Consider the following 13,352-nt stretch of genomic DNA (forward strand, 5'->3'; position numbering starts at 1 on the left):
TGCTAAAAATAAATCTAGAAAGTAATAGTGAAATCTACATATTTATTGGTAATTGATTTTTGACAATGCGATAAGAAGATACAATGGGGAAAGGACAGTTTCGTCAGTTCATGATGTTAGGAAAACTGATAGATACAAGCAGATTCACGGAACTCTCCCTTGTCTTACCTGGTGGACATTATCCACCTAAAATCACACTGAAGTAATAGAAATGTAAGATCTGAACCTGAAGAAAATATTGCAAGAGAACAGGGGAAAGTTACACAGCATTGGGGTGTGGAATTTCTTGGATATGTCCCAAGACAAAAACAGATGAGTATTGATGTGTCGTCTTGCAAAACAGAGCAAACAATCAACAGAGTGAACAGACTACCCACTAAAAAGGAGCATTTGTAGAGCACGCATTTTGTACATCCAAAAATATGCAAGAATGCCAAGCGTTGGTGGTGCGCGCCTTTAATCCCAGCACTTGGGAGGCAGAGGCAGGTGGATCTCTGTGAGTTCGAGCCCAGCCTGGTTTACAGAGTGCCAGGATAGGCTCCAAAGCTACACAGAGAAATCCTGTCTTGGAAAACCAAAAAAATTCCAAGAACCCAGTAATTCATAATAACAAAACAAGATCATCACTTAAAATATGGGCAAAGATCCTAGAAAGGCAGTTCTTAACACAAACACAAATGGCTAGTAGGTAAATGAAGAGGTTATAAAAGATAGAAAGAATGGAGCGAAGAGAAAACAATGGATTGTGGGAATGTGACTTAATTACTTAATTGATTAATTCAGTCATTTTGGAAAATAATATAGAGGATCCTTGACAATCTAAAATACAAATTGCATATAATCAAGACATTTAACTTATGGATTATATCCACAGAAACTGAATAAGTATGTTGAAGATACATCTGTATTCCCAAGACTATTATTGGGGTAGTATTCTATCTATTGCCTAATGGCTCCTGAGGTAGAGCATAAGTGTAGGTCTATTGATATTTTGGAAATGCATATAACTTATTCACTTAAAAGTGAGTGCTCTCTTAGAAACTTGAGGCTCACAGGGTCTTTAAAGTCGCCTTTCTTTGTTCTCTACTACAATTTCATCCTACTGGTGGGACAGAGACATCAATTTTGAAGTTAATATCCAAATCACTTTAGTTTTGTATATTGTGTCCTGTCTTCTCCCTTGTGAGATGTGGAAAATAACCAAAGACACAATTTCTTTCTCTTTGTCCTTTCTGATCCAGAATATCAAGTGCCAAGGAAAACAGAGGAAATCACTGTATAGCCTAAAGGAAGACACAGTGTCCCAAGAAGCAGATGTGCACCTTTAATCCCAGCACTCAGGAGTCAGAGGCAAGTGGATCTCTGTGAGTTTGAGACCATCCTGGTCTATAAGAGCTAGTTCCAGGACAGCCTCCAAAGCCACAGAGAAACCCTGTCTCAACCCCTCCTCCCCAAAAACCAACAACAAGAGTGATGGCATCAGCTTTATGTCATCTTTAATTTATAGAATTGAGAATTTCTGAAATACATTGTCTCTGATATTTATCTTTAGCTAAAAATCATGCCAACGTTATTTTCCTCATTCATCCCAACAGTCACTGATTTTAATAACACAGGGGATGTCTTTCACCATCCATTTAAATTTATCTTTTTTTAAGGATAAAGGATAATGATTTTTATTGTTCATTGACAAAGTTTTCCTAGTTACATTTGCTCCAAATTTTATAATTGTGTTTAACATTGGTAATTCATTAATATTTTCTTTTGCTATTACAAGACTTTGAAAGTATTTAATTCTATCTCATTTGCGGGGTCACAATCTTAAACCTAGAGGGAAGCTTTGTTTGTTTCAAGTATGTGGTCACTGTGAGAAACTGTTTCATGATAGAGAATGCACCCATTACCAATGTAAGATTGTTTCTATGTTAAAAATGAAGACAGTTTCATTCATTGTGAAATTTAAGCTTATTTTCAACCCCAAATCTTAGCATGTCTTATCACTAGACACTTTGAAGTTAGCCAACACCCTAATCCTTCTGTTTGCTTAGGTATAGGATTCCTCAATATGAATAATCGGGGAGTGGCTTCGTGGCTTGTTCAGAAGCTTCACAGGATTCCTAAACTGTGAGAAATTGCATGAAATCGACAGAGGAAGAGCTTATATATTCCCAGAACCCTAAAGTCATTCAGATACAAGAGAGCATTTCCTCCATGGTACTTTGAAAGACACCCAATGCCTCTATTTTTCTTTATGTAATTGTGTTGTATCGTTTTTCACCTTTTCCAAGAAGATAAATAACTATTAGTTTATAGAATTCATATTGACTAAAGGCACAGTTATTCATTTAGCAGAGGTTCTGCATTTCTAAATTGTAGTCCACATAGTTGGCACAGAGCTTGCTGGAATTACATCTGAGATCATCACCCCAGAATGGTTAGAAAGCAGCAGCAGTACACCATGAATGTTGAACAAAGTTCGGGGGAGCAGGTGAGTACTGCAGATAATTCTTAATCACTCTCCCATCTAATATTCTTGGTTTTAATGTTTAATCTTGTAGGGAATTTAAACTCTATATTTACCATTGCAGAGTGAATCTGATGGTCATTTTCATGGATCTATTCAGTATGTCACACTGTTTTTTTTAAGGTTTGCTAGCTATTTTATTATCAATCCAGTATATAGTTCATGTCTTCCAAGAAGGCAGAGGAGAGAACAACTTTCCTGTATGACCTTGGATGATGCCAGCTTGGGAGCAAGAAGAGTCAGAGTTGAGAAGCAGGGGAGGGTGGATTCTGCTTCTCTTTGCGATCTCTACAACAAAGAGATGCTTGAAAAATATCAGCAGTGAGGGCTCTAACTTTTTTCTCTCTTTATATTGTTAATAATCTCAGTGATCTAAAGAAAGAATCAGGCCACTTCAGCCTGTAGCTCTAGGAACAGATACTTCCAGTAGGAGTGGTGAGTTCCTTTCTTAGCTGTGTGTAGTGCTGAGTGAGTCAGTTTTCTGTCCTTGGTCAGACTGTTTTTATATTCCTGAGAATCTGGGAATTAGACTTGGTGCTTTTGTTTTAGTATTTATATCAAAACATATAACAAGGTAGCAGCATGGACAGCAAAAAACCAAAACCAACTTGGTTAGATGGTTTGAAGGGTCTTCTCAATAGCAAATATTGCAAAACGTTTTATTTATACAAAGATTAGTCCATTGAAAGTACTTATAGCTGATCTCTTTGCACCTAAATGTGGTCTACTTGTAATCAAATAGCAATTATAGAAAATATCTCATGGAGAGAGGAATTTTGTTGAATATATATTACTCTACTATTGTGCAAATCAGCCTTTTCTTAGACCCAGGAAAACAAATCTGGTGTCATTCCATACTAAAACTAATGCCTTCCTTTTACAAACAAGAAAATTGAAGTATTTATCAGTACATGTAGCTAGCTATTCAGAGTGAGAAACTGAATTCTTTTTCTCACATATACATCTTTATAAAAAATACCGTTAAGTTTAACATCTATGTCCCTGACACAAGAAAATGACTTTTAGCAACTAGAATTTGTATACAAAATAACAACAAAGTTATAATGGTTCTAGAAAATTGTTTTGTAAAGTGAAGTTGCAAAGTGGAGAGCTGTTTAGTTTTCAATACGAGGCTACCATAAACTTAATTTATATTCTCCCAGATTCAAATAATGCTGCATGACATCATTGCTTTAACTTCATATATTAGAATTTGGTAATGTCCCATTTGCTACTGAATATGATTTATAGTATTTATTCACAATAATGAAAATCTTGATGCAAATCAGTCCATTATGTAAAGTGTTTAGTTACGCCAAGAAAACGAGACGATCTTCTATGATGACAAAAACAAAAAAAAAAAAGAAAGAAAATAAGGAAGGAAGGAAAGAAAGAGAGATAGAAAGCAGGGATTAGAATTTTCCAGATTTTCTGTTCAGATTACTCTGACAGGTAACCTGAACTCTCTCGTGGCCCTTAAACTTGCAACAAAGAAGACTTGTTTAAACAATTATGCGTGTTTATCATGGGAACCTTAGAAAAAAATTTAAAAAACCTGTAATCTTACCTAATGTCACTGCTGTTTCCACTTCAAATTTAATGTCATCCGAGTTTGTTTTTTGTCACATGGGATTATTATCAGACAATCAAAGAATTTCCCACCAAACTATAATTAACTCTATATTAATTAATTAATATTGATTATAATTCAGGGAACTAATAGGTTATACTTCTACTGAAACATTTTGTATTAAAGCTGCCTTTTTTCTCAATAAAGACTTACGATTTTCTTTATGTGAATTCTGTCACATTTTATGAACTTTATTGTTACTGTGAATAGTAACACACATGTACCCACCACAAAAAGCAATCACTCTTATGTGTATTTCTTTATACATTTAAAGCCAATGAACTCATTAAGTTGTTATTATAATAGATTATATGGTTGATTATTAAAGATTCTGATAATCCTCCTGCAAATGTTGGCAATTTTGTCTTGACTTTCTTTATCCATATGTACTGAGTAGTACTTTCAGGAAAACATTATCCACTTTTCTTTCCTGTAATGGGATGGCAGTTCTGTTTCACTGTTAAAGCATACTGGTCATTATTTTGAGGTAAACATTTCCTGTTGCATTTAGGAATTATTTCTTCAATTTTAGTTCACATAGAGTCATTTTGTTTACCTCCTTTTGTCAGGATGGGATGCTTATATTTATTCAATGGTACCAGTGGATCTATTGATATGATCAACTTATCTTTCTTCTTTGATCATTTCGTGTGAAATGCAAACATCAGTGTCATATCACTAAGCCTTTATGATACCCATAGAATTTACCTAGTTCTTCCTTTATGTCATGTTACATTCATATTATTCTGTGTTTATTTTATATGTATTTATGTTCCCAGATCACATAAACTTTTCTCATCCTTAAAGTTTAAGACTTACTATCTATCTGATTATTTATCGACTGTCTCTTTCTGTATAGTTATTAAGAAATCCATACTGTTCAAATGAAGGAACACACTGTGGCTGTAGATCGCACCATGTGACATGTGAGCTTCATCCGGTAAGGTCTGAGAGAGGTGGTTAGATGCTTCCATTGTTCTTTAGAATAACATGAAATATTACAGTCAATTCCTTTTCTCTGGCTCTTCTATGAGGTTCCTGGGACATAAGTTCTCCTGCAAAGTGATAGCACCAGACTGTGTGTCTTTAAGATCCCACAGATCAAAGCCAATTTACTTTGTGTATTTCAATGAGATCCCTTGTATTTATGCCTGACATGTAAAATATATTTAATAAGTAATTTTATTTACAAATGTTAATATTTGATGTGGAAGTTTAGAAACAATGAAAAATGAGGAAAAATAAACAAGGTCTCTGCAATTTTTCACCTTTCAAAAATAACTAACTCAGTGGGTCTTTATTTTTATACTTGTCACTACTAATTAGAAAATATTGTCTACTTTGAGATGTTGTACCTGTTAATATCATAATGATTTCTAAGGGAAGATATTTAATATGAAAACTTGTTGCTGTAATACAAAAGGGATCACTGAGGGATTTTGTTGTCCTCATAAGAATTTATGTATAGTGTGTGTGTGTGTGTGTGTGTGTGTGTGTGTGTGTGTGTGTGTGTGTGTGTTGAGTGTATTTGTGGTTTTGTAATAGTCTTTAGAATAATGAAATACATTAGTCTTATTCTAGTTGAAATTTGTTACTTGTTACTAATTTGTAATTGCAGGAATAATCACTCTTGCAATGCTTTTCAGGTTACAGAAAACCCATGTTCACTCTGGAAAATATTTCTAATATGTCTGCTGGCTTGTCTGGTTGCCACAGCCATTACAGTTCTGGCCTTTTATTTTGGCCCATTTGGCAATCCCAACAATACCACCATCATCATTAATACAGATGGAAGGTCCAGTCAGGATCCCTGCACCTCTGCTTCTACACCATCTCTTACCTCAACATCTCCACCTGGACTGGAGACCACTCCATCTTCTACTACTGTAACTACCCCGGACTCACCTACCAACCCACCCACATCTCCTCCAGTGCCAACTACTACCACCACCACCACCACTACCACCACAGAACATGAAGTTGACATTGAATATGATGAGGCAGTATGAATTCTGAGTCCTCAAACCAGATCATTTTCCTCACTTAAAGGGGACATATTCAAGATTCTGAATCCTGCCATGACATCTCAAAGCACAGGGTTCTGATAGAACCAGTTCTCTACTAATCTATGCTGTTTTCCGTGTGGTAATAGTCTTGCACTGATTGTTTAATACCTGAGATATATAGGGCTTAAGCGATTACCATCTTCTAGAAATTCTCTCATTCTGAGATTTTACCATGTCAGTGGACAATGAAAAAAGAACTAAGGCTAGGAAATTTGAGTAAGAGTTTGCTAGATGGTAACTGATTTCCTCTCTTGCATGAAATAGAAATGTTGTTCTATAGAATAGAACATCTTTTGTACATTTGTGTCACTCCTTGGCATGCTGGCCATGCAAAAGCAAAGTCAGCTAAGGTAATCATGTTATTGCTTATGAATCCCAACTTTCCAGCTTTTCTCCTTTGAACAGTTAGGGATGGTAAAGAAGTATCATTGAGGGTGCAGGGGCTCTAGATCTACCTAGTGGCCCTAGATATCCAGGGAGGGTAACATCATGTAGAAGACATGTATTATTAGGCATTGTGAAGGACAGAGTTGCTATTTGTCTAACCTATAGCATTAAGTCTTAGGAGTTTTGTTGAGGTGTCCTCTGCCTGACTTTTTGTTGTTCTCTCTAGCCTATTTAAAAGTTTCAATAAACCTTAACTCTTGCATGCCACCTCTGAGTGTTATCTGTGACTTCTCAGCAACCTAGCCCACTGACTACGTTAAGTGGTTGGAAAAATCAAAATTTCAGTAGATTCAAAGTAACTCATGTAGGCTAATATAAAGAGCATTTCATTGCCTCCTTTGTACTAATAACCATTTTAGCATTATTTTTATTAATTTTTAAGAATTTAATACAATATATTTTGAACGTATTCTTCCTCCCCTGACTCCTCCCAGAGCAACCTATTTCATCCTCTCATCCCTTTACAACAAACTGTCATGTTAATTATTTTTAAGTGTTTTCTTCTTTCCTCATTGAGCCTAGCTTGTGTGGCCCAGCTAGCCTTAGGAGTGGAGCTTGACCTGGAATATGGTCAGACTACCATGGTCACATAATTAAAGAAAGCTGACTTTCAATCTCCCAAAAACTGTCAAATGTCAATAGCTCCACAACTAGGGATCATATTTACTATCCATCTTTTCCTGTTTATGCTGTTTTTTGTCAGTCTGGAGTTCATGAGGTCTTGTGCATGCTATCACAACAACTACTATGCCATCCATTTTGAAACTGCTCTATTGTGTATTGGAAAAAGAGTTTCTTGAAGTTATCCACCACTTCTGGCTCTTAGAAGCTTTCTGTCTGCTCTTCCACAAAGATCCCTGAACCTTGGACGGATGGGTATGGTATGAATGTCCTACTTAGGGCTTCGAACCCTACACATCTTTGATCAGTTGAGGGGGTAATATCTGTGTTAATTGACATACATTGCAAGGAGACACTTCTCTGATGAAAGTTAAGAGATGTACTGATCTATGGCCATAAAGATAAGAAATTAGGGGGCAGTTTATTACTGTCGGTTTAGCAGAATTATATTAGGTCCTCCCTAGAACCTTTTACCTAGGAAGCCATGGGTTTGGGCCCAGTTAATGTACTGAGCACAATTACTGTGTTATGGAATAGGGCTTAGATCTAATCAGAAAATAGTTGATTACTCCCATAACATTTATGCTACTCTTACATGGGGTGGGCATATCTCGACAGGCCAGTTGTTCTTGCTTGCAGGGTTTACGAGCAAGATCGAGGTATTTTTCTTCTCCGACAGCGTACATAGCTACTTATGGAACCACAAACACTATCCAGTAGGGATATACTGTAATGAGAATGCCAACAGTAAAAGAGGATGCTGGGTGGACCCTGCTCAATGTAGGTTCCTGCCTGCTAGTTCTTTAGACACCATCTATCATCCAGCCACTGGAATTTCTTCCTAGTCTTGTTTTTTTTGGGGGGTGTTTCGAGACAGGGTTTTTCTGTGGCTTTAGAGGCTGTCCTGGAGCTAGCTCTTGTAGATCAGGTTGGTCTCGAACTCACAGAGATCCTCTGCCTCTGCCTCCCGAGTGCTGGGATTAAAGGTGTGTTCCACCAATGCCCGGCTGTTTTTTTTTTTTGGGGGGGGTCTTCCTAGTCTTTTATATTTGACTGTTCTTTTTTTTTAGCATTTCCATGAGCATAGTCCCAAAGGAATAGCTGTTTATTAAAGTGATTTTTAAAAATTAATAAATACCTACTGATGTTTAGAGAAAGAATCTCCATATTGGGGCATTCACCAAAATTGGCAACCAATAAGAGATAAACAAAGAAGATTTCAGTCAAAGATTGAATGTATGGCAAAGGTAAATAAATATCTCTATTAGAACAGAAAATGAGAATACAAGGAATAAAATAAAATTGAAAGCAAAGGCACACTGAGAAAGACTTCAGATGGAGATAAGGGATGTATATACCTGCCCTCACACCAAACTTCCTCATGAACACTCTTGATAGTATCCTCAAATTTTACATGTGGCTTGATCTGTCTCTACAGCTATTTTAAGCACCTACATAGAAAATTTTGAACTATTAAGTTACCCTGTACTTAATATTTTAAATGAAAAGTCACATTGTTGATCAATTTTCCAACTGTACCCACGTACTGAGTGATTAATACTTGAAGCATAAGCTTTTCAACGTGGAATAATTCAGTGGTGAAGAAACCTGCCTGCCTACCTACCTTCTGACTGATAACGCTACAAAAACAGACTGACCTCACAAGGGCTGCTGTTAGCATAGGATGCAGATTACAAATAAAACTGGGTGAGTTTTGTATAATTCTATGTTTGTTTGCTGAAATGATAGGCCAGGTAAATTAGAGTAGATTTTAGAGCCTTGCAGAGAAAGAGTTTTACAAAAGAAGGAGTTTGCTATGTTGTCATTCCTTTGATTTTGTTAACTATAGGCTACTTTTATTACTTCTCAGGTAGTGGTAAACATAAAAACCTAGTCTTGGAGCAATTATTATATGTACTACAAAATTACTTGCTGGTAAAATATAAGAATGAAGAGAGATTATCATGTGAATTGTAAAAAGTGTCATTAAACTAAACTAAATGAAAAAGTTAAAATGCAAGGGAATAATTATACATACTATTTTCTTCAGAATAGTTTTAAGAATTTATTTCTATTGTACATTTATGTAGGAAAGTTTACTTTTGGTAGATTGGAGTTTACTTCCATATATAGCTTAATTTGCTTTGTCATATATTAAAGACAGCTTTAGATTTTAAATTCATTGCCAGTAAAAGACAATACAAAATGTTCCGTATTCTCCAAGGGATTTGAGTAAAATGAAGCTTGCCTTTCATGAGCTTAATACTGATGGAGAATGCAACAATATGGAAACTTGCCTTTGGCTTGAAGTAGAAGCATAGCTGTGTTAAATATTGGTGTAGAGGGGATCCTGATTCTGGTTATCTGTGATGATCAAGTTTCTATGCTTAATAAAAAGGAAATTTGAATGGACTCTTGAATTTTTCTTTTGCTTTATGATTTAATGATTTAATAAACCATTAAATAGTCCACAGAATTGTAGGAATTATCTTCAGGTGTAAAAGTATCTAACCTGACAACATTTAAAAATGCAAGCAATTTAGCTTACCTACAATCTTATCTAAAGCTTACCTAGTTTTAATGATTAACTCAACAAATAATAAAACCGTCAAGCTTTCTGGTGTTTATTACTTTAACACTTGTCCACCGAACTCTAGTGCCAGTAATGCATTTAAAAGCATTCATAGCCGGGCATTGATGGCGCATGCCTTTAATCCCAGCACTCGGGAGGCAGAGACAGGTGTATCTCTGTGAGTTCGAGGCCAGCCTGGTCTCCACAGCGAGTGCCAGGATAGTCTCCAAAGCTACACAGAGAAACCCTGTCTCGAAAAACAAAAAACAACAACAACAAAAAAGAACATGCAAATGGTCACGATTTTAAGCATCTGACATTTCCCCTAGTTTTTCTGTTTCTGTTTATTTTGTGTGCATTTTCTTCTGCATATTACTTTTGTGCAAATCAGTTGAAATGAATTTTCAAATTTCTGTGAAAGACATCAAAGGACAAACTAAATAAACACAACAGAGAGAAGACGCTAAAATAATTCCATAAAATGTCATGTCTTCCATGTGAGTACACATCTCTGATGGTTAGTTGGATTTGTCTGAGGATTATGTGCACATGTTCTGTAATATCAGGTGTATTTGTGGCTAGATTTGTGTCTGACCTAGATGGAGCCATGACTGCTCTTATAAGTGGAACAAGAAACTACAAATTATTGATTCCAACTTCTTGACTCAAAGACACTTCTAGCAGTATGTAATGTGAAGTTTATTGCGATTAAAAATCATAAAGAAAGTTAACTACTTCTTAGAGCAAATCCTCCCAAAATTCGTATATTATTCTATTATTTTCTGTTTCCAGAAATTAGTCATACGACCATATTTGGTTGCAATAAAAGGGCTAGGAGGATGTGTGGATATCTCTATCTAACAATATCAGTTGTATTTATGCAGAAAACAAGACAATGAATATTGGGGACAACCAAGAGTCTGACATAGTAATTAAATTAAGACATCAAGAGGTATATGCAAGCATTTTTCACTGTCTATATTCTCTTCATGATCCCCAGGCTTTATATATAATTCTTGAATAAACATCTGGCAGTTACAAAATTACGAGGCTGTCTAGTAATCATGAGTCATTTAAAATGATAGGATGAGCTGACTTTAGGTGGCAAACTCACTGGCTGAGGATTCATGTCTCCAGGAAGCTCACCTTCACTGGAGAACAACAACGGTCCCTCCCTGAAGGAGTGGCTCATGCCTTTTACCTTTGTAGAACCCCAAAGAGCCCAGTCCGGTGCTGGCAGGAAGAATAAAGCATATGTGTTGTTCAGATTTGTACACACTGACAATATCACAGAGACATCACGCAGCTAGCTACAAGAGCCTTATGAATTGTCCAATACAAGCTCTCCAATTGGGAAGGGACGGGAGTCTTTGGAAGGCTGTGGGACATGCAGGCATGGTGCAAAGCACTTAATCCCTTTACCTCATGGATGTCATTGGTGCATTGGTGCCTAAAGCTGAGATTAGAACTGAAACTATGGGGCTCTGCTCTAGCATGAAACATTTTTTTTTTTGACTAACCTTTGACTGTTTCCTCTGTATCTATGTATGTGCTCAACTCACTATTGCTTTCTACTTATTTGTTACATTGTATTTCCAAATTGAAGAAGTAAGAGGAGGTTCTCCAGTAACATCTTTTCTCTTGATGTTTTCTCTATCTTTATCTTCAATTTTACCTTTCACTGCCTCTGAGATTCAGGTTTTCTCCTTTCTAGGTCTCAGTGAAGGATAGTTATAGGAGTTAAGATGTTCAAACTCTACAACTAAGCAGCCACTATTTGCATTCTAGCTTCCTCAGTTACTATGTGATCTTGGGACTCATAGATCACCTTTCTTCAACCACCTTCTCACCTAAAAAGAGAGGATAAAACACTGCCTATTTTGTAGGTTTGCTGTGAATATAAGTGAACTGGTACATGTAAAGTACATGGAATAGTAGCCTGGCAAATGACAGATATTAAGTAGATGTTAACCAGTGCTGTCAGTCAATCTGAGATAATGGTGAAATCCTTAAGTGAAGGATGGGTTTTCCATTGTCATCTGGTCCACTTGTTGCCATTTTTTCTCTTTTAATTAGAAATTAATAAACAATGAGAGAAATTCAAGTGATAATGCTATCCAATCCAGAAAATACTATCATGAGAGAACTGAAATATTTGGGGAAGTTTTACTCATGGTTTGCTCAAAGTGCCACACAAGTTAGAACCAGGTAGAATAAAAATAACATGTTTGCAGAAAACCCTGGAAATGAGTTAAGGTGGAGTTTGGATGGGAGATTAAAGGCTTTACCTCCTGTCCTGCAAGAATGACACAGACTATATGTTCAATGGCTAAACCACAGTAAGTTATCTTACTAATGTTTCTCCTAAAACAACAAATAATTTTTAAAAATTAATAACATTTTTACTATGAAGACCACCATAATTCAGAGAATCAAAATTTTAACACGTAAGTGATGTAGGTTCTTACGTCTTATTTCTGTAGCACTTGGGATTCTCACAGAACTTTCCCCCAAGGACATCTTAATAACCCTTATGCAGTTGGCTTTCAACAAATGGACTACAGTCTACTGGTCTACAGCCTGGACAAGGGCAAGGAGGTGAGCTCAAATGCTTCATTGTGTCTTTCTTCTCCCCAGCCAGAATGGTTTTTGTTTTGTTTTTCATTTTTTTAAAAACTGAATATAGATTGTTTTCACATAATATATTCCAATTACAGTTTCTTCTTCACCAGCTCCTCCCCATCTCCCTAATTGCCCACCCACCCAAATCCACATACCACCAAGTGTTCTTATGCCGAGATTTATTTTGAGAAAAGTGAATGTCACACAAAAGAAATAGCTTGCTTCCATTTCTTCACAGAACATCACAAGCTGTGGTCCTATATTGGTATGAAAAAGACTAAAACAGATTCAGAGTCTTTCTTTTCTACTTCCCAGTTACATGGATCTCAGTTGGAGGATCTTTTAAGCTTCCTCATCAGTGTCTTTATCTATAAACTTGAGGCGTTGAGTTTGTTTCTAAAGTTGTTCTGAAGGTAATCGACTATCACAGGCATGGGGGAACTCTGCATTTATGAGCACCATCCCAAGGAAATCTGGGGTTACCATTACTTACTCTCTTTCGTGAGTTATAAGAACAACTAGGAATTGGTAACAGTAGATGTTTACTATACAAGAGTGATGCTTCACCCACTGTGGTTAGAAACATGAGTTTGGGGGACAAAAATTAGAATATCAATGCATGTTCCAAGCATTAATTGTGATCTCCTCAAGGTCCAATGCAGGTTGCATATTTGTTAAAGGGGAATAATAGTAGCATAGTTGTAATGACTACATGTATAAAGAGTCATAATACAGTTATGCAGATTGTATAGTTTAATAGTCTCCACTATGGGCTTTAGCATTTGTCAGGCATTTGTTAAACCAGTTTTCACTTGAAGTACCTGGCTTACTAATAGTTTGTCTCAGAGTTCCTCCAAGACAAAAGGTGAT

The 13,352-nt window shown here is 36.3% G+C and overlaps 1 protein-coding gene across 1 annotated transcript; it reads left to right on the forward strand.

Moving 5' to 3' along the window:
• Positions 1-2,431: 2,431 nt before the first annotated feature.
• Positions 2,432-6,163, forward strand: Dynap (dynactin associated protein). The gene is made up of 3 exons (XM_027402623.2): positions 2,432-2,488; positions 5,014-5,094; positions 5,801-6,163. Exons 1-3 carry the CDS (start codon positions 2,432-2,434, stop codon positions 6,161-6,163), a joined length of 501 nt encoding a protein of 166 aa, XP_027258424.1.
• The last annotated feature ends 7,189 nt before the right edge of the window (positions 6,164-13,352 follow it).

This window comes from Cricetulus griseus, chromosome 2 (assembly GCF_003668045.3).
Source record: "Cricetulus griseus strain 17A/GY chromosome 2, alternate assembly CriGri-PICRH-1.0, whole genome shotgun sequence".
Classification (NCBI taxonomy): Eukaryota; Metazoa; Chordata; class Mammalia; order Rodentia; family Cricetidae; genus Cricetulus; species Cricetulus griseus.